At 41.2% G+C, this 23,111-nt stretch overlaps 1 protein-coding gene across 1 annotated transcript in view; it reads right to left on the reverse strand.

The window, feature by feature from the left end:
- The window catches only part of PSKH2 (protein serine kinase H2), a 40,179-nt gene that overhangs the window by 11,648 nt on the left and 5,420 nt on the right, over positions 1-23,111 (reverse strand). The window contains exon 2 of the mRNA XM_082258090.1: positions 1,413-2,082. Coding sequence (XP_082114216.1) covers positions 1,413-2,082 — 670 coding nt within the window. The remainder of the gene's footprint in view (positions 1-1,412; positions 2,083-23,111) is intronic.

The raw sequence follows: 23,111 nt of genomic DNA on the forward strand, positions 1-23,111 counted from the left end.
GGAACTGAATGGAAATAGGTCCAACAGATACTCAGGTGCTAAAAACCTGGTAGGTATCTTTCTCTACTCTATCTAAAAGAAAAAAATAATTTTTCTAGAGTTCCACTTTAAAGAGATTCAGGATAGGGCTTCATTACAAAAAAGCTGGAGGACACCAGCCCATTAGACTTACTGGGGTTGATTTACTAAAACCGTAGAGTGCAAAATCTGGTGCAGCACTGCATAGAAACCAATCAACTTCCAGGGTTTTTTTTTTTTGCCAACGCTTAACTGAACAAGCTGAAGTTAGAAGCTGATTGGCTACTATGCACAGCTGCAGCAGATTTTGCGCTCTGCAGTTTCAGTAAATCAACCCCACTATGTCTGCTTAGAGATCTAACTTCAATCTCAGAGCACACTTACTCATATTAAATGGTGTATTCATAAAAAACATTTGCATAGTAAATCAATCAGTGAAAGTGCATTTACATTCGATCTTTGTGAATGGGGCAAAAAAAAAGAAAAGTCTTTTTTCATGTGCCTGTTGAATGTATTTCATTCATTTAAAACAGGAATTACCACATTTGGACACTGGATAGCGCTAAGTATCATAAACGTCTACCAGAACACAAAAGAGAAACAAGGAAGAGTAAAAAGAATTCAAGTCAATGTGATAGGATGGGTGCCCTTAAGCTAATAGGAAGATACAAGCAGTAGGAAGAGAAAGCTCTGGTTGCATTTTCTTTTGTAGAACATGCCATAATTTTAGGCTACTTTGCAAAGAAGATCACATTTTCTGGGGCACCTAAAGATGTCTGCTAACCTAAGAGAAACCATGTTTCCATCCCAAAAGGGCTTGTGTAGACCATATTTGCTGCATTCAGTGTAAAGTTATGCAGCTTTACATGCATCTGTTATGCATTTTTAGGGTGTTTGCGGTGTATTTTTTGCAGTTTTTTTTTTTTTTTGCATCTACATGCATTTACAGTGCATTCAGGTGCAATCAAGTGTAAAAAAAATGCAGAATGCTCTACTTTTTGCAAACACATATGAAAGCACTGTAGTGTTGTTCACTAGACTCACTGAAATATATTCATTTTTCTTGTGTAAAAGAAAACTTGAAAACATATGGTATATACACGCCAACAGGTTTACGATAACCTGTCAAAAATGTATTGTCTGTGATGGAAACAAAGCTCTCTCAATTAGCATGATGTACTGGAGGACTTAGGCTGCGCCAAAAAAAAAAATTCTGAGGGTGTTCTGAGTAATTTCCCACTTTTTGGTCAGACTAGTGTTTGTTTCAAAACCTATTAGCCTGTGCGAGTACTTAAAGATACATAAAGGCAAGCTAACAGAATCTTGGACCTTGCTGTACAGATTGATGATCTCTGCTAGGATGTTAATGAAAATAAACAGCCACATATACTTACATCCCCTAAGTAGCTATATTTGCCTTTAATAATCAGTCGATAAAGTCTTGTGCGGTTTTCATCCTCGAAAGGCATAGATCCACTGAGCAAAATATATGCAATGACACCAAGAGCCCACATGTCCACTGCATTACTGTAAGGTTTTCTCAGTATAATTTCAGGTGCAATGTATTCAGGTGTGCCACAAATGGTCCTCATTGACCAGTCTCCACATTTACCATTTCCAGCATTTGCCAATCCAAAATCTGTGACTAATATCTTTGAGTCTGCTCCTGGATGGTAATAGAGAAGATTTTCTGGTTTTAGGTCTCTGTGTGTAATGCCTAGTCCGTGAAGATAGTTTATGCCATCAAGAACCATCTGAAGCACCTTGGTGGCATCCCGCTCTGTGAAGGACCCTTTAGCGATGATCCGATCAAATAGCTCTCCTCCAGTGGCCAGCTCCATGACCATATAAACTCTGTCGTGGGCTTCAAACACTTCGATGAGCTGGATGATATTATGATGGCTGACTCTTCGGAGGATGTTGAGTTCAGACTCGCAGACTTCTTTGCCTTCTTTTGCTCTTGTTTCGATCATTTTGATGGCAAATGGTTGCCTGGTGGCTCTATGCTCAACTCTCACAACTCTGCTAAAACTTCCCCTGCCAATTAGAGCCTTAATATCATATCTGAAAGAGAAAAAAAAATCATATTAGAACCTACTATATTAAGGAAATAAAAAAAAAAAGAAAATACTGTAGCCTTTAATATTAGAAGCCAATTGCCTTCTATATTCCAGTAAAATTAGGTTTTCATAATTAGTCTTACAGCTGTCATACTCAATTTGAATTGTATGCTTCTGGGACCTGCAGCAGTCTTTCTACTTCCTATGTTAATTTACTGCAAGAAGGAATAATGTGATAATGGGGTTAGTGCCATTTCCACTTTTGAAAATATTATGTTTTTAAATTAGAATTCTTTTTTAAAAACAGCGAAATACATTAAAGTCCCACTGAATCAGGATTACTTGCCTGATGAAACAGACAAGGCCATGTATTGTTTCTTGCTATAAACCAGGGTTTCTCAACTAGGGTTCCTCCAGAGGTTGCTAAGGGTTCCTTAAGCAAAGAACAACTTCTGCCTCTCAGAGAAGTTCCCACTGACACCATCAATCTTTTTAGCTATCTGTAAGGGGGTAATTCTTCCCAATGACCACAAGTATAAGGAGCATTCTTCCCACTGACCATCACACTAATGTATCATGACTTGTAAATATAGTACATTTTAGTAGGGGTTCCCTAAGACCGGAAAGTTAATTTAAGGGTTCATCCATTTGCAAAGGTTGAGAAAGGCTGCTATAAACAATAGAAGTGGACATGTTATATATACTTTGCTTAGAGAGTTAGGTTAAGGTTTTATTCCAGAAAAAAGTTAGGCCTGGAGTATGAAAAACAGAGGCTTATATGCAGACTATGACTGAGTTTAAAGGGGTTTGCTACCAATGGTGCCCGATGCCCCTTCCCCCATCCCTTTGGGAGAGAAGAGATCCTGGTCAAGGTGGGACCAGACAGAGAGACGGGGTCATTAAAGGGAGGATTAGAATATCTTTACCCAGCATTTCAGAAATGCGAAATGAGAAAGAGACACTTAATGAAGGGAAGGAATGTTTCGCCTTTTGTTATACCTTATCTGGTTATTAGGGCCTGCTGCTCCAGTAATGTCCTATGAACTAGCACCGGTGTATCTCAGGATATGTATGTGTGTACTGGCTTGTGTCAACATATGGCATGGACTAAGGGAAAGAGATATAGCTACCCTAAAGAAAGACTTTGTCAGCTTGAATGGAAATTCAAAACAGAGACAAATACTTTTTGCACAGTTCAGAGAAGATATAAATGATGCTAAATAAATTCTCTTATGGCCATACATAGCTGTTTTCTTCAGTCAGTAAGATGTGCATCCCTCCTAAGGCAACAAATGCAGATCTCTATGCATACACCATAAATAAATGAGTATAGTAAAGTATCAATTCAACAAATGAATACTAATTACTCGGTCACTACAGAAGAGTATTGATTATAAGCAGAAATTACTGTCATTTAACCGAAGCCCCTCCATTCACAAACCACATACACACACATGCATACTCACCCCCCCTGGCCTTTGGGGTTTGTTTACATCCTGTTGCCAAACTTCTAGGTGCCCTTTCCTTTTGCTGTGAACAGTGAGGAGGAATAGCTCCCCAGTGCCTGCAGCTAAAACAGTCAGTGGAGCTTGTTTTAAAGCTCATTTTCCTCTTAGTAAAAATATGTAAATAGCTGATAGCCTGGCTACAGATGCACTTTAAGGGCAGGCCAGAGCACCAGTCCCCGGTTGCCTTGATAGTTTTTCAACAAAGGGCCTAGCAACAATTGAATGCTTCCCCCCCCCCCCCTTACCATTTATACTTATTTTCCCTTAGCTCCCCACCAATCTGTAGGAACTTACACAGTGCTAATGACTTTCTTCCCAATCTTATATGACAGTGTTTTCTCTGATGAAGCCATGTGATGCATGGCACAATGTGTTAGGGCAGAGACTATAGTAACGTCACATGCTGGATGCTGGAAGCAGGATGCGGCTTTACCTGTATGTATCACTACGTGCCTGTTATTACTGCTTAAATTTGTGTGCATTTATTTGGAAATATTTAATAAAACGATTATTGCATCATACTACACTATGGTGGGCACGTTTTGATTTTGAGCATTCACAGTTCACCTCCATGGAATAGAAGATTTGAAGCGACAGCACAAGTAGTCCGTTAAAGGGGACGCTAAACCCCAGAGGTCTACAAACCCCCCGAGTGGTAAATGCATGTTACGACCCCTGATGATCTATATTGGAGGTGAGAGCCCACTTTCAACATATGTGGTGTGGTGATTGTTCACTTTCTCTGTCAAAGTTATTCACAGCACTGGGATTTTGTTCACAAAAGCATAAGAGAAATGTATTTGTATTTGATTTAAAAAATAAGAACTGTTATTACATCATAACTAACTTCTATTGGAGTGGACATTTGTACATATATATTGCATAAGAATTTTAATTAGCCTTACAGCATTGGGATTTTAGTCAAAAATCCTCTTTTAACTTTTCAGATATTTGTGATAATTGGTATTGGCTATTATTTAAACACATTGCATAAGATTTGGTCCGTCTTACAGCTTTGGGATTTTGGTTACAATTTTTTTACACTGTTTTATTTTTATGATATATGATAGTGTTGTTGCCCAATGATGGGCTAATAAGTTACCCAACTCTGAATTGTGGAAGGAGTATAGTATAGTATATTGCTATAAATACTTTAAGTACTAGTACTTTTATTTGCTTTAGGTGGCTAAATTACATAGTTACATAGTACATGAGGTTGAATAAAGACAATAGTCCATCCAGTTCAACCTGTGTAGGTGTGTGTGGCCGTAATCATCTCTCATACCCCTGAATGTTCTTGATCCTTGAGATGTACGTCTAAGTCTTTTGAAAGCCACCATACTTCCCGCAGAAACCACCTCTTGTGGTAGAGAATTCCACAATCTTGCAGCCCTTACAGTAAAGAACCCCCCACATTGCCTGAGGTTAAAACGTTGACTTAGGAGGATCCATCGACACTAGGTCAGATGTTATTAAATACACAATATACCAATTTAACAGACCTAGTTGAAGTTGATAACTAGCAGTTTTGTTTGCTAGCAATGAGTAGTGTTATAAGATAACTCAGTTGCCATTTGTAGGGTCATGTTGATCCATTTCAAATTTTTAAAGAATGTTGATTTATGTAAAAAAATGTATAAGGTTTTAATAGAAGGTGGTGGTTATTACCTGTACCAGTAAAGCCAAATTTTCCTTCCTGATCGCATTATTTAGTTATTTTTTTTATAGGGTTTAACCACTTCCCACCTATGACATTCTGCACTTTGAGTGGGGATATCTGAATGATGCCTGCAGCTGCATGCATCATTCAAATATCATCTTTTGCAGTCGGCGATTCCCTTCACCATAAGAACAATCATAGAGGCAGTTCAGCCGTGTAATCCTTTTTACAGGTGACGGAACGGGACGCTTCTATTGACTCGCCAGTGCGATTGGCGAGCCAGAGAAGAAATCCAATGGCGGCAGAAGTTCACTATAGAAAATACCAAGGACCAAGTGGTCCCCGGCAGTCTCTATGACTCTCGGAGGCCCAGGCGCAATGTTATGGCATTAAGTCCGGCCAGGCAGTTGTAAATACTGCCGTGACTGGAAAGGCTGAGATTGTTTTTTTTTTTTTATCTGTCTTTTCAGCTTAGAGGAGAGATGTGGGGACCTATAGACCCCACATCTCTCCATAAAGAGGACCTGTCATGCCCTACTCCTATTACAAGGGATGTTTACATTCCTTGTAATAAGAATAAAAGTGATAAAAAAAAAAAAACAATTTAAAAAGGAAAGTGTGAAAATATATAATTAAAATAAACCATATATGTCCACATATGTAAACAACGTTCAAACACCACATGTGAGGTATCGTCACGAACGTTAGAGCGAGAGCAACAATTCTAGCACAAGATCTCCTCTGTAACTCTAAACTGGTAACCTGCAAAAAATTTGAAAGCGTCGCCTATGGAAATTTTTAAGTACCGAAATTTGGCGCCAGTCCACGAGTGTGCCCAATTTTAAAGCGTGACCTGTTAGGCATTTATTTACTCGGCCTAACATTATGTTTCACATTATATAAAAAAATTTGGCTAACTTTAGTGGGTTTTTTTTTATTCATGAAACTTTTTTTTTCCCCCCCAAAAAAAAAAAAAAAACACGCGTTTGAAAAATTGCTGCGCAAATACCGTGTGACATAAAAAGTTGCAATAGCTGCCATTTTATTCCCTAGGTTCTCTGCTGAAAAACATTTATTAATGTTTGGGGGTTCTGAGTAATTTACTAGGAAAAAAAAAGATAATTTTTACATGTAGGAGAGGAGTACCAAAATAGGCCCGGTATTGAAGTAGTTAAACATTAAAGAGAAAAATATGGTGAGAAAGTTGCAGCTTCAGAGCCTCAGTTTTAAACTTTATAGATGAAATTCTGCAGTGTCTGCAGCTACAAATTTCAGTGAGGGCTTATTTTAGCACAGTTGTACCTTAGTGACTAACAGAGCAAACAAAAGCAACCAACACAAATTTCAAAAGCTCAAACCAAAGTGAAAAAAAGGGAATGCCAACTGGTTGGCCAATCATACTGGGTAACAGGTAGATATAAAGGAGTAAAAACTGTAGCTGCTGACTTTTAATAAACAGCCACTCACCTGTCCCAGAATCCAGCGCTGTACTCACCTCAAATGTTTTCACCTCTCGTCTCCTGTCCCCAGCATTTTAACTGTGGGCACCTGACAGTGGCAGCGTGCGGCTTCAGGCTGGGTGCCAAAAGTGCGAGCCGCTCTGAGCATTGTGAATGGTCCTGCAGTCTTCTGGGACCGATGACATTTCCAGAAGACTGCAGGGAGGGGGTGAAGGGAAGTGGGTATCTGTCAAAATCAGGTACCCCTCCCCCTCCCAAAAGTGCCATATCATAATACAGGAGCAGGGGAGGAGGCCTTGAAGCAAAACGTCCCCTTCTAGGTGAATCTGAATTCCACGTATTGCAATTTTTATAAAGTTACATTAATCCAGCTTGGAGCCATGCAAGTATGTGTTTGACATAGCTATGGGATCCATCTGGAAATCATTGTTGCAGGCACAGCTACTACAGCCAATGCCACTGGATTCCAGGTCCATGACAAGTGGCTGCACTTCGGCTTACTGAACACAGGAAGTCGCTTACACAGCACTGGCATCACTCAGAGAACACACTGCATTTTCCCAAAGAATACAAAGTATTTCAAAAGTAAATAGAGCAAAGAAAATTAAATCTATTGGGGGGGGGGGGGGGGGTCAGTGATCTAGGTGAACTCATTTCTGACTTTCATCTGCCAAATGAGCCTTGTCATGAGAGCATTATTCCCTTTCTACTTCATCAACCTTCTGTTGGTTTATCCAGTCATATGGCCAGGGCCAGATTAACGTAGGGGCTATTGGAGCTGCAGCTCCAGGCCCCTACCTTTTATATAGGCCCCGGGTTGGCCATATTCACTGTTACCGCTCTTCTGTCACTTGTAAACACAGAAGTCTGGCTTCTATGCTCGCTTCCCCAGGCAGCACCCTCAGAACCTCCCCACACAGCACGAAGGCCGGACAAGGAGGGACAGTTGCCGATGCATGGATGTGTTTATGGGCTTCAGAGACAGCATCCCATGTTGAATTAGGCATGCATGGCTGCACCCTTCCTCCTCTGGGTGCATGGCAAGGCACGGCCCTTAAGGCCCTTCAAAATCCTCAGCACCAAGCCCATGATGCTCTTAATCCGGCCCTGCATATGGCCAAAACTGCAATATAGTAATGGCCATATCAGTCAACTCTTTGCATTTATACATAATTATCATTTCATGTTCAGTGTATTGGAAAAATAGAAAAAATGGCCCCAGGGTAAAGGATTCCCTTATCTGGGCTCCTGTGAAGCAGAAGCAGTGTTATATATGACCTTTATACGTGTTGATTAACTCAGCTAAATGAAGATGTAAATCAGCATAAGTTATGCATGAAAACTCTTGCTTTCATTATAATTTACATAAAAAGTTTATATTTAGAACATGAGATTCTGGAAAACTGCACTTGTCTGGACTTGTAAAACCAATCCATCAGATAAAATATTCTTTCTTCTGTCATTATTCATATATGTTCATGGTTCCATGACTTAGGAACAGAAAGAAGAAAAAGTCTCAGTTAAGTGACCCGAGACATCCTTGTGTTACTATTTGACAGCACTGCTGAAATTCTGATTGTTGTGTGAAAGATGTGCAGGTGTATTATGTAAGAGCGGTGAAACAGCAATGCATATGCATTCTTTTTAAGTAGTTGTCACTGTTAATGGGGCATAGTATTAACCCTGGCAGTTCTCCTATTGCAGGTAATGATATTCATCACAAATAAGAAAAATGTGCAAGGTGTTTTGTCTTAAATTTACTACTTTACGCTGACAATACAAATTCTAACAGTGAATGTTTTTCTACACAAGGACGATTCTGTAATACATGATTACATTATATATTATACAGTAGAGAAATATTGACTATCAAATTGAACAAAGAAGCAAACATTTATTGATTCCCAAGTGAGCTTCCAAAAGAAAAATAACATATTATAACACATTCTTTTTTCTTCTGTGGCAGTATGAAAATATTCAGATGTGGTGTTATGAGCAACAAGAACACTTCTATCGGGCAGTTTGATAAATGTTGCATAGGTTACAAAAGATTCCAGAAGATACTACTATGGGCATATAGCAGCATATTGGAGGGACCAACTTGATGCAGGAATATTGTAAGGCCTCCATCAGGCTAGCGTGAACCCACACTCCCATTTAGAGTAACATTTCAAACAGTCCTTTTGACCATATTACACACCCAGCCCCTGAAGCTGTTGGGCCTCAGGCACAGAAAAAAATTCCCCACGTTTCATCCAATACCTGGCTGAGCCAGGTACATACTTACTCCACCAGGTATAGGCCACAGATAAAGTGATTAAGATGCTTCTTGCTTTTTTTTTTATTAAAGTGCAATAGCCACCATGCAATATCCATTTTGGAAAATTGGTATCCAACCCATGCCCACTTTCAGGAAAACCTTGCTCTTCCTAAGCATATTCCACTATTTAGAAGGTATCTACGGTATTCCTCAGCCAGGCCAAACAAAAGGCAAAAGACAAGCTCAACCTCCATAGTGTAGTAAACAAAGTGAACAATATTTATTATTGATTAAAATCGCACTCACAAACGAGGAGCTTGCTCAATACTTAAAATTTAAAACTACTGCTTTGGCCGTGAGCAGGGGGAGAAGAGCACAAGCAGAAGGTAGAAACCTTTGCAGGGAGACAATCCGACCAATGATGGAAGCAAAAGATGAAAACCCTTGATTGCTTCCTGGAGAGAACACCCCCCCCCCTCCCCGCTTGAGTGGCTTGGCCCACTCAAACTCTACGGAAGTGAGATACTTGGAACTGCTTGGAAGAGATTTCTCAGATGAAGCCATAAGGGAGCCATGGGGATAGAGAAAAGGCCGTGAACACTGGGCATCCATATGCGATGCTGAGACTCCGGTAAAGCGGTAAGCACTCCAGTTGTATTGATAGCACTTGCTGTAACAAGAGTGTGGTTGGATACCAGCTAACCGTGTGAGTCCAACCGGTTGTGAGCCTGCGCTGGTTTTTTCTAAACAGCGTCTCTCCCTACTACCCCTCTACTGCTCCAAGTCTATTATAGATGACTCCAAAATCTCACTAGGTCCACTTCATCTGCCCCTGGATGTTCTTGACCTTCGGTTGCTCGAATTGCTACCTTGGATGTCATTAACTGTAGTCCAGCTATTCCCTGACTCTTCATGAATTGGAGAACGTTAGAAGATTTGCTGCTCTGCCCATCTTCCTCTTGTCTCGTATCATCTCCTGTAGCTATGGTACCACAATAGAAGGTCCTAAGTGTTATCACACCTAATCCATGGTGGGATATTATATGTCTATATCGTGACCTATCCTTTGATTGCTTATCGGTCACTGGCTGATTTGGTTTTTGCTACATTGATACACTGTGGGGTATTCCCTTTGGTTGCTAACTAGCCCATGTTATCGGTCAGTGACATCAGTGTGCAAGCATAATTACAGACCGTAAGTAAGTGTCTGTCTAGGAGCGTGGATGCATTTATTCTAGGCATCCTATGTTTTCCACAGGTTGGTTGTGGCATGCCGGCACCCCTTCAGCGGTTTATAGCAGTATTACAGGGCCCGATTTGGGCAATATACTGCTGACCGCTGTAGCCGTGCCATTACTATCCCGGTGGGTGATGTGGCCAGTAGAGTGTGTATCTGTCATTGTGATGATTTTAATGATGTCTCACATGTGTTTTCACTGCCTCTGATCTGATATTTCTGTATCATTACCCCCATTGCCAGGGGCATGTTTTTACATGTCATACAGTGCCTTGTTTTTCAATAAAGTTTATCAATTTTGACATTCAGCAGTTGTGAGCATCCCTTTATGCAACCTCTTTTTGGAACAGTCTCACTGGTTCCTTTAGTTACTTTGGTTGCGGTGGCTCCCTGCTTATTAATTGGATCAAGTGGGAACTCCCACTGATCCCTAGGATGTTGGGTGACCATATGTAACTTTCAATTGACCTCATTGGTCTCCACACTAGTGTTTTCTCACATTACTTAATTGCCACATCCCACCCAAAGATACCAGGGTGCAGTCTGGGCAAACAGGTAGAACCACATTCTGATTGACAGAATAACAAACTGCCCCATCGAGCAAAATGTAGCCCAGCCACTAAGAGCCTGGAGACATCCACAACCAATGCACTGCTTATTTCCGCAATGGTCTTGCGTAAAAACACTTGCACCTATTCTCCCTTGTGGTACTTCACGGTCTCCCTTTTATGAGCAAGGTGCTCCAATAAACTTCTTGAGAATGTCCCACTTTCCAGCAAGTTCCAGGAAGACTCTTTCTCTTCTAGGACGCCTCACCTCCTAGCCAACTATGCCAAGTGTAGGAGGGGCCAACTGAATGCAGGAGTATGGCAATTTGCTTCAGGCACCACTAGAGGACTCCAGGTCTCCAGTAGGCTATCATTAACCCCACTTTTATAAGTAGAAACAACACAAACAGTCCTTATGGTTATATTACATTCTGACCCCTAAAACTGTGGGATCTTTTGCACAGGAAAACATCCCCCACATGTTTCATCCCCTTTCCTGGCTGAGCCAGGTACGTGTTCACTCCACAATGGACCACAAACAGTCAAGTCCAAATCTTTCACTTTCTTGATTTTATTTACTGAAGTGCAACAGGAAACATTATAGTCTTTAATCACCAGGCAATATCCATTGTGACCAACTTTTGCCCATTTTCATGGTAATCTTGACTGAATCCTTGATCTCCATTAGGTATTCAGTGTTCCCCAGTCAGGGAAAGTCGTTATGCAGAACCATTACATTTGGCAGCAGAAGGCACCAGGCATTCCCATGGGGGTCAAAACAGCAATGCTGCACTCCTTTACTTCAGGACACATCTCACTCCTCCAACCAACCCACTACCCTGTCGTAGCTCTATTTATACCCCTATCTAAAAGGGAAAGGAAGACCTCTGATGTGCAATCAGGGAACTGTGCCTTTTACAAAATACCAGGGAAAAGCAAAAAAAAAAAAAAAAGTGTCCTAGAGTTTAAATGTATCTAAACCCAAAAGAAAAAAAATGCATTATATTGTAGCCTACTAATCCTCAAATGTGGTGGCTGAATTTGTTTATTTTTTAGGCTTTTGTTTCCTTTTTTCCTGGTAATCGAATTTTCTAATAATAATAATAATAATTCTAATCTTATTTTTCAACTTCCTTTAAACAGACCAAGCTGTGCATCAAAAGTGGCAGTTGGAGGATTGGGAGTTAGTGCATCTAACACTACCTTCTCCCCAGAATGACAATGCTGCTGTTTAAAGGTGTCTCTTTTGCTCCTCCATCCAAAGCGAAGACACCCTAGGACAAGAAGTGTATTACTGTTAGGAACACCAGGTAAAAATAAAGAAAAACCCCTAAAATAAGAAAGCTAATGGGACCTCCCCCTGTAAAGAATACCTGATCCCTAATTATAAAGTGACCCTGTCAGCAATCTGAAAATCTAAATAGACCATGCCCTGTAAAGAAGTACGTGAATACTTACCTCTTTTGTTGTTCACACATTTAAATGCGCTCTGATAATGAGGAATTGCCAGCTGAAATCTGTGCATAAACCAACACTCAGCGGTCAGCGGTTCATTCCCTGATCCACAAGTACTGTGTTCTGTAGTGATGTGGGAATCAGTTTCCGTTGTGACTCTGCATGTGGACACGACATACCAAACTGCAAAAAAAGTTGATGGGCAAAACAAGTTGTTGGATAAGACCCAACATGCATAACTTACTGTAGGTCTCACTCTGGTCAGTGTCGAATGGTAAAGTATCTCCATTAAGGGCCACCAATCCAATATACACTATATTGTCAAAAGTATTGGGACGCCTGCCTTTACACGCACATGAACTTTAATGGCATTCCAGTCTTAGTATGTAGGGTTCAATACTGAGTTGGCCCAACCTTTGCAGCTATATCAGCTTCAACTGTTCTGGGAAGGCTGTCCTTAATGTTTAGGAGTGTATCTATGGGAATGTTTAACTATTCTTCCAGAAGCGCATTTGTGAGGTCAGGCACTGATGTTGGACAAACAATGGAATAGTACTGGTGCAAAATTGTTATCATTGATAGTGGGGACCATCAGTCTATAGGTAGACAGTGGGCAGGGGAGGAAACAGTCAAGGGATGATTCAGCAGATGATGATCCTGCAATAATGGTAGACAGTTCAGAAACTTTAAAGCAAGCCTCTTTGGGGAAGTAGAAGCATATTCCAGGAACATGCAAAAAGACAGAAGCAGAGAGGCCTCTTAAATAAAACTGTATGATATTTATATAGACAAAGTAAACAAACACACACATCTTAGTAAGTGGAGACGGGCACATCAGGAAATCCTGTAGTGGTTAGTCTCTGTTCTTGCTGGTAAGCTGCTGTGTATGCCAGGGTTCAGCCATGTCTCCTGTGCCTGCCGTCTGTCACTCTGGGTATGGACTGTAACAGGATGGAGGGCTGGAACACACGTGGACCGCAGCCACGGGCATTTGACGTTACCGGAAATTACTGCAACGTGTTTCCGAGCGTGTGCTTTGCAGTTGATGGCGATAGGCGCGCTCCTTTCCCAAGCTAAGGTTACAGGGGCATGAGTGCCTAATACTCGCTCATCCATGTTTTTATAGATTTTGCTTTGTGCACTGGTGCACAGTCATTTTGGAACAGGAAGGCCATCTCCAAACTGTTGCCGCAAAGTTGGGAGCATGAATTTGTCCAAAATTTCATGGTATTATGATGCCTTAAGAGTTGCTTTCACTGGAACTAAGGGGCCAAGCCCAACCCCTGAAAAACAACCCCACACCATAAACCCCCCTCCACCAAATGATTTGGAGCAGTGCACATAGCAAGGTCCATGGATAAGTGGGTTTGGGTGGACGAACTTAACTGGCCTGCATAGAGTCCTGACCTCACTGGCCTGCATAGAGTCCAGAACACCTTTGGTGCCTAACCTCACAAATGCGCTTCTGGAAGAATAGTCAAACATTCCCATAGACACACTCCTAAACTTTAAGGACAGCCTTCCCAAAACAATTGATGCTGATATAGCTGCAAAGGGTGGACTAACTCAATATTGAATCCTATGGATTAAGACTGGGATGCCATTAAAGTTCATGTATGTTTAAAGGCAATCCCAATACTTTTGACAATATAGTGTATCTTATGAGTACTGGCTTGGGGAATAAATGCTCCCCTTTCTTCCAGACCAGTCCTTCTGTCATCACAGCAGAGAAGAAGCATCAGAAAAGCAAGTTTAGATTCCTTGTGAAGCCTGTCATCACCTGTATTTTGTACCTGGTAGCAGAGCCTGAAATTATGAGGAAGGCCTGTCTTACACCTCTGACTCGGGGGCCCCTGGTAGTGTGAACAGCATGCTCAGGAGTTCAGAATGGCATAAGTGCCTTAAGGTCTTGCCAGAAGCATAGCGGGTATCCACACCAGATGGGAGAGGTTATCAGTAGACTTCAACACAGCAGATGGGCTGGTAGGCAGCTGAAGGATGGCAGACTAAAGCAGGCTGGTACTGGCGACAGCGGCCAGGTGAAACATGCACTGGTAGCAGACTGTAGAACAGCAGGTACAGCAGGATGTGTCAGGAAGTAGGGTCAGGCAATCCGGGTCATATACTGGCAGGACAGATCAGGTACAGAGAAGCAGTCAATGGTGTGGTCTGGATACAAGCCTGGTCAGGAGCCAATTAGTGCAATAGAAGCCAATGGAGCAGACAGAAGCGGAGGTCAAGGATAAGCCAGGGTCAGTGCAGACGGGAGTTCAGAGAGTGGTCAGACAAGCCGGGTCAGCAACTGGAATCAAGATACAGGATAACAGGAACACAGGATTCAGGGAAGGCTGAAAGACAAAGCAGCACTGATCCTGAGCACTGGCTGGGTTCAAATAGCCTGTTTGGCACCAACATCTGTCACAGGAACACGTGAATGTGCAATGGATCGAGTTTGCACATGCGCATATGTTTTAGCCAGTGTTCAATTCTTGCAGACATGAAAAGGGACATGTGTATTAGCCAGTGCCAAATTCTTGGGAGAATTAATAGGAACATGTTTTAGCCTGTGCACAGAAGGCCTTTCCATACAACCTGTTATTTTGCCTCATCAAGGCAAATAACAGGTTTACTTTTAGGCACACTGTACATATTTTTTTTTCTAATAAACATTTATTTTTCAAAATGACAAGTTTATATGAAATATTTACTTTGGTTTTCAGCCTGCTTGTTTGTTGTACAAGTTTTCCTAAGCAGAATGCTCTATTTTCATATTACCAATATTAAATGCTTGTTTATATTCGTAAAAAAATTTGGAAAACTTTTTAAAACATTTTATTTTCCAATTGCCTTCCAATCCTTCTATCTATCTTTTACATTAAGGTTCCAACTATAGTCATAAACCACTAGTATCCTAGTACCATGGTCGGACTGGGCTGGGGGGCAGGGTGCCAGTTTCCCCCGAGGCCAATCTGATGCCCCCAGAAAAGGCCACCCCCACAGCGGCAGCTCCACTTTATTTACAGAATGACCTGGCTGGCCGGGACCTGTTTGTTCCATTGCTGGCCTGTATCTTCTGCACTGGTTACTAGGATCGCCTGCCTCCTGGCGTCTAAAAAACAGTGAAGTCATGGTTCCAAGGAGGAAAGCGAGGCCAAGGCCCCAGCATTCAGAGCAGAGAAGAATCTTCCTTCTCCTCTGCGCCGCCTAGGGAGCTTCAGCCGCTTCACTGACCGGAGTGACTCATTCTCCCTCTGCACAATGTCAGGATTCCCTAACTTTTCTGCCTTATCTCTTTTCTGACTGCCATTTAATAACCCCTCTCATGAAGCTCTGTCTACTGTTATAAACTTTATCTCATTCCCGAGTCCCTCTGCCTTCCTTCCTGATAAGTTACATTCACTTATCAGTCCTGCTACGCTGGTCATTTCACCCTCTGCTTAACTCCCCCTCCCTCTACACATCTCTTCTCCTACCCCACCAATACTGATACAGTCCTGTAGTAAATCAGATGCCCCCCTTCTATTTATCTTTTCTGATGTTCTTGTCTATCTGCTATCTTCTCACATAAATCAACATTACACATATCATGCCGGATCAGGTCTCAGATCTGGGCATTCCACAGGAGTCCACACACACATAATGGAGAAAATTCTAGCAAGGGCATAGACCTGTCCCTAGGAAAGAGGTCAAGACTACGTCCCTACAAGAGGAAAAGGGGGTTTAAATGTGCCTCTACAAAAAGTCAAAGTATGCACATGTTCATGTCACATAACAACAGTACACAACTGTTAAAAAATTCATAAATCTTTATTTATACATGATAAAAACAATAAGTATATCACTCTGATAGATTGAATAGTCAATACATAGTGACAGGACTAGTACAATTACAGATAAAAATGCTGGAGCTACGCATTTCACATTATGCGCTTCCTCAGGGTCCAGCAAGGGAAAGTATGTAAACAAAGATTCAGTCTTTAATAATCTAAAGGTACATAAAACAGTTATTAGATTTATAAATATACACATATGTCTATAACATTTTTATTATCAATTTGTTATTTTCAGCTCTCAATTGTATGTTGCTTACATTGTTATCTTAGCCTTGAACACATCAATTTTACTCTAATTATTTCAAAATTATATAGGTAAATCAAATATAGATTTCCCACAGATATAGCTGGTTAATGTATTGGTTCATATACTGTAGATTCATTTAGATAACAAAGAGAAAAAGAGAAACTTTTCTACTTATTTATCTCTTTATTCTTTGCTTATCAAAGAGTCAAGGGACTACATCCTACAACTAGAAAGGGAAAACAGGAAAGGGTAAGAGGAGGAGAAAAGAGAAAGGGGATAAATGTGAAGACAAAATGAAATGTAAGAAAAAAAAAAAAAGGGGGGGAAGGAAGAGGGGAATGGAAAAAAAAAAAAAAAAAGGGAGATGATGTAGAGTGTGAATCACCACGTAGCCCAAAGGGGGGGCAATGAGAGGGATAGGCTAGTTCCCCCGAATGCTATAGATCAAGGGACAGTCCATCCACAGAGGAGGCATGGAGGAGACCAAAAGATGAATGGCATACATAAAGAGCTATATTCACTACATTATAGAATGTAGATATGACATAATAAGGCATTAGATTGTCTTACCCCAATTAAGACGTCACAATGAATAGAGTTGAGTATACTTGTTTAATTTAAAATCAAGTTGTATGAAAGGGGGAGCCAAAAGCCCCTTAAATCAACAAAAAGAAAAAGGCGAGTTTATATATATATATATGGTTACTCCTTATCTAATTGCTTTGGTCAGGGGGATAGTAGTTTAAGTATTAAGAGTGGACACTTACCAGAGACTCGTTCTATAAAGTTTAAGTGTTAGGTGGTGTAAGAGTCATAAACGACGTACACCAGTTTAAGTGAAAGAAGGGTTAAACATTGGAATCCCCTTAAAAGACGTACACCAGTTTAAGTGAAAGAAGGGTTAAACAAGGAATCCCCTTAAAAATTGGGGATAATTGTAGTGCTGAAAATATAAAAACTAGATATAAGAGAGTCGCTGGATAGGATCCATCCTGGACCCAGAGGGGGACCCTTTGATAACTTAATTCTACAAAGGGAAGCACGTTGGATTTTTTCTTTAAATGCATGCACCCTTCCAGGACTTAACAAACACCTGAGCTTTGCTCTCTTTTTGGTAGATTAATACCCTTTTAGATTCTCCAATATGATATTGAAGAGATTAATCCAAATTTATTTTTCATTTAGATTTATATTTTATATATTTCTATTTTATATGTTTTTTTCTTCCCTTCCCCTCCTCCCTTCCTTCCCCCCTTTCCCCCTCCTTCTTTCTTTTTTTTTTTTTCGTTGCTGTGGGTCTGCTTACCGCGTGGTCCATTGTCCTGCATACTGGTTGCCAGATTTTATAATTTATTTATTTTTTCTTTTCTTCTTCTTATAAATCTGAATTATTCACTGCCCCACATGATCATACCATGTAAACAGAATTGCTGATGGCATTCCTGAGTAAAACTGTTTATTTTGGTACGTTTGTGGATAACTTTTCCCCTTATATGGCTAAAATGCAGTTTTGAATTGATACAAATAGGGAGTAAATAGTTATATTCAGATGTACTTCATATGTGCCACTTTGATGGTTATGATATATCCCCGTTTTTGATGCATGTATAATATTACTATTTTTGACGGTGCCGGTCAGCTGATATTGGCTTCAATCTGTTCGAATAATGGATTACGTTATGGCAGATCGTCACTTCCGGTCCCGGAACCGGAAGTGATGTTCACTTCCGGTATGCGGGAACATCCTCCCGCGGCGTCTACACGTGGACGCTATGGCGGGCGGATGTGGGGGGCGTGAGACCGGGAGGAGGAGGAGATCAAACATAGAATGGTTAGTATATATACTGGACAACTTAGTAAGCTCACATTTACAGGCTCATAGGCTGAGTGTCATACTCCCCGTGGGTTCTCTGAATTGCTTCAGATGGTAAGTTTTTCAACTTTATACCAGCTCCTTACCTTTCCTTTCTGTCAGGCTCAGCCATTTACCAATGGTCCATTATTTTTATATATCTTTTCAGATTCGGGGTTGGATCCAATTGTCTAAAGCATCCAGCGACTCTCTTATATCTAGTTTTTATATTTTCAGCACTACAATTATCCCCAATTTTTAAGGGGATTCCTTGATTAACCCTTCTTTCACTTAAACTGGTGTACGTCTTTTAAGGGGATTCCAATGTTTAACCCTTCTTTCACTTAAACTGGTGTACGTCGTTTATGACTCTTACACTACCTAACACTTAAACTTTATAGAACGAGTCTCTGGTAAGTGTCCACTCTTAATACTTAAACTACTATCCCCCTGACCAAAGCAATTAGATAAGGAGTAACCATATATATATATATATATAAACTCGCCTTTTTCTTTTTGTTGATTTTAGGGGCTTTTGGCTCCCCCTTTCATACAACTTGATTTTAAATTAAACAAGTATACTCAACTCTATTCATTGTGACGTCTTAATTGGGGTAAGACAATCTAATGCCTTATTATGTCATATCTACATTCTATAATGTAGTGAATATAGCTCTTTATGTATGCCATTCATCTTTTGGTCTCCTCCATGCCTCCTCTGTGGATGGACTGTCCCTTGATCTATAGCATTCGGGGGAACTAGCCTATCCCTCTCATTGCCCCCCCTTTGGGCTACGTGGTGATTCACACTCTACATCATCTCCCTTTTTTTTTTTTTTTCCATTCCCCTCTTCCTTCCCCCCCTTTTTTTTTTTTTTTCTTACTTTTCATTTTGTCTTCACATTTATCCCCTTTCTCTTTTCTCCTCCTCTTACCCTTTCCTGTTTTCCCTTTCTAGTTGTAGGATGTAGTCCCTTGACTCTTTGATAAGCAAAGAATAAAGAGATAAATAAGTAGAAAAGTTTCTCTTTTTCTCTTTGTTATCTAAATGAATCTACAGTATATGAACCAATACATTAACCAGCTATATCTGTGGGAAATCTATATTTGATTTACCTATATAATTTTGAAATAATTAGAGTAAAATTGATGTGTTCAAGGCTAAGATAACAATGTAAGCAACATACAATTGAGAGCTGAAAATAACAAATTGATAATAAAAATGTTATAGACATATGTGTATATTTATAAATCTAATAACTGTTTTATGTACCTTTAGATTATTAAAGACTGAATCTTTGTTTACATACTTTCCCTTGCTGGACCCTGAGGAAGCGCATAATGCGAAACGCGTAGCTCCAGCATTTTTATCTGTAATTGTACTAATCCTGTCACTATGTATTGACTATTCAATCTATCAGAGTGATATACTTATTGTTTTTATCATGTATAAATAAAGATTTATGAATTTTTTAACAGTTGTGTACTGTTGTTATGTGACATGAACATGTGCATACTTTGACTTTTTGTAGAGGCAAATTTAAACCCCCTTTTCCTCTTGTAGGGACGTAGTCTTGACCTCTTTCCTAGGGACAGGTCTATGCCCTTGCTAGAATTTTCTCCATTGTTTGTACATGGGGGCAGGTGCCATTATAATCTCTGATTAAAAAGACCCTAATCTCCCCCTCCATCCATACTGTCTCCACACACACATAATTGTCTTCCATCTGCCCTGCAGCCTGGCACATTCTATGCAGCCTTTTAAAGTGGTAGCAAAGTCCCCATAAAAATGTTACAAAATGGTCCCCTGCATCTTTAAATCATAATGTGCTAGTGTGCACTGCATACTAGCATTATGACAAAGTTGCGCTTCCATTTGTGCTCAGCCTTCCTTCCTGTTTTCATAAGCTCAGCCCCTAAATGGCCAGGCCACTGTGACATCACTCCCATGCATGCACATGGGAGTCACATCACAACGGCACACAAAGTGGACTGTAATTTTGGTGTGAGCTGCACATGCACAAGCTCAGATCACATTACCACTGACAGGCAAAGGGGTGGATGGAGGAATCCCCCACCGGGACATTGTATTCTAACAACAGAACCCTGCGCTGTCAGAATACACTGATCAGGGGCTGCACTGAAACAAGTTGCAATCAGCAGACTATACTGCCCATTGAATGTGACAGATTGGGGCAGTAAAGCCATGGCTCAACTGCCTTAAACTCCTCAGAGCTGAGGATGTGTACCCCCATCCCTTCAATTCAGTGATTTAATGGGCCACTTGACTGGACTTGCCCCCAGGCCTAAAGCTGCCAGCCCTCCCCTGGTCTTGTGGACACAGGGCTTGCAATAGGGGAATGGGGGGGGGGGCGGAAGATCCAGGAGTGCCCGGCGGGGGACCCGATAAGAGGGGGATCGGGGCTACTCTGTGCAAATCCTCTACACAGAGCAGGCAAGTATAACTTTATTATTTTAAAAAATGAAAATTTAAACCTTTACAATCACTTTAGGGGTACAGTGGGCTTTATCTTGCTCCTGAGAGTTACAGAAGCTCTTCTTAAAGTGATACTAAAGTCTCTTTTTTTTTTTTTGTTAAAAATAACAAACACGTTATTTTAACCTGCTCTATTCAGTTGGTTTTGCACAGAGCAGCCCAGATCCTCCTCTTCTCAGGTCCCTCTTCAGCGCTCCAGGCCCCTCCCTCCTGTCAAGTGCGCCACAGCAAGCAGCTTGCTATTGGGGCACCTGAGCTGACCAAGCCCCCTCTCTCTCCTCTTTGGCTCACTGACTTTGATTAACAGCAGTGGGAGCCAATGACGCTTCGCTGCTGTTGCAGCTAATGAGAAGGGAGAGTCACGGGCAGACGACACTCTCCTGCAGCATCGCTGGATCAGGATGTGACTTAGGTAAACATTAGGGGGGCTGGGGGGGGGGGGGGTTGCTGCACACAGAAGGTTTTTTTTATCTTAATGCATAGAATGCATTAGGGTAAAAAAACCTTCTGCCTTTACAACCACTTTAACTATCCTGAACTTATTCTCGTACCAATAACTGGCCCCTCATTAGGCTAATCATTTACACACAAAAAAACAGCAAAAAACTTGAAATAAATAATATAAAACATCAGTACACAAGTACTAATCACTTGCACAATTAAAAGGAAAAAAAAAACACAAATACAAAGAGCACTGCTGGCTCACATTGGTGCGATGCGGGAACCCTGCAAATCCACTGTGGGTTCCTGCATCGGACCCGACTCACACTGCTATATGCGAACCAGTGGGAGTGTCAATACAAAGTTAACGACACCCCCCAGATTAGTTTGTATATCGCAGTGCAAACTGCAAATTCGGACAGGAATCAGATCGCACAGGTGTGAACACCCATGCCAGGGGCGTAACTATAGGGGTTGCAGGGGTTGCTCTAGAGGGCCTGTGCTGCTCCCCTGTACACCTGGATAGGAGGGGCGGCGGGGGGTACATGTAGAGAAATCACTGTCCTCCTTTTTCCTCCTGTAGCTGCAGGAGGAAAATGGAGGAGATTGGTTCCTCTGTATGCTGCCCCCGCCACTCCTCCTATCCAGTTCACTTTTGTTCTGCTGTCTCTGGGCTCCTGTGTGCTCCCCTGGTTCCCCCTCCCCACTATGATGCCCCCCGCCCCCCACTGTGCTCCCTCCCCTCTCCTGCCGGCTGCTGCAGGGGATGTGTCACAATAGAGAACCAGGAAGGGGTCGGTAAATATGTAATTTACCAGCTCCTTCCTTTTCTGAATGGACAGAGTCATAGTCAGTAACACTGTAAAAAAATAAAATGAAATGATAAAAAATAATACAATTAAAATACCAAAAAATATTTTAATCGCAAAGGTCAAAATTGCGACCGGGCCCTGGCATTCCACCACTGTGGGGAGGCCCCAAGATGGCAGTTCACTGCAGAATTTGTGAAAGGGTCCCGCTGCAGAACTTGTGATAAAGGACACCGCAACGAGAGTAAAGGGCCCCAGGATCAGTGGGAAGAGCCCCAGGCTTGAAGAGAAGGGCCCCGGCCAGGAATCCGGGGGGCCCTTCATGGTTTCTTGCATTGGGGCCCTGAAGGTTCTAATTACACCTCTGACCCATGCAATCCGATTCTGGTACAAATCAAAAAAAGGGTCCTGCATGACTTTTGCATCGCATAGACAGCGCACGTGATATGCAGTACAGTGTGGTGCGAATCACATGCGATGTCTGGCATCGCTATAGTGTGAACCGGCACTTAAATAAATACACTAAACTGTAGTAAACATACCCCAAAAATCCACACCCATTAAATAAAAGGAAAAAAAAATGATTTTATTTTGAAGAAAATGTCGACTATCTGGCTCAGTGAATAAAAATGAGAGTTTCTGCTCTGGCAAAATTTCACCAGAAGTAAAAATCTGTATTTTTATCATTCTTGTTATCTCTATCTTTGGCACATCTAGAATGTTACCTTCGGAGAATGTTGCAGTGTTAGGCTGCATATACAAAGGTATTCAAATCAAGCATTTAGCACTCTGTCAGACATTGCAGAGAGTACATATGATCAGCATTGGTCAATGGCCTGGTACTAACAAGGATCTAGGTGAAATGTTTGAATAGCATATCACTGTGTTAAAATAGACACTGCGTGCAATGTTCCCTGAACCATTAACCAGCCATTAATGCTTAGCAACCAATGCCAACAGATGAACCCATTACAATGCTTGCTTAGCATGTGTTAGATTATTGGAGGCATTTGAGACATGTTTCTTTCACAGCTTTCCCTGTAAACCAAAAATCATTACTGGTTAAAAACATTGGCAAGTTTACATTTTCAGGTTCTATCTTCTTCCACCAAAGTTATGGCTTGCTTGTATACACATACCATGTATTAATTAACATCAGCAGTAATTATACATCTTGATTAGAGGTCTGCCATTTGCAGAGTTAGAAAAACGACTCTGTAGAATCA

This window comes from Pelophylax lessonae (genome assembly GCF_965119305.1).
Source record: "Pelophylax lessonae genome assembly, chromosome: 5".
NCBI classification, from domain to species: Eukaryota; Metazoa; Chordata; class Amphibia; order Anura; family Ranidae; genus Pelophylax; species Pelophylax lessonae.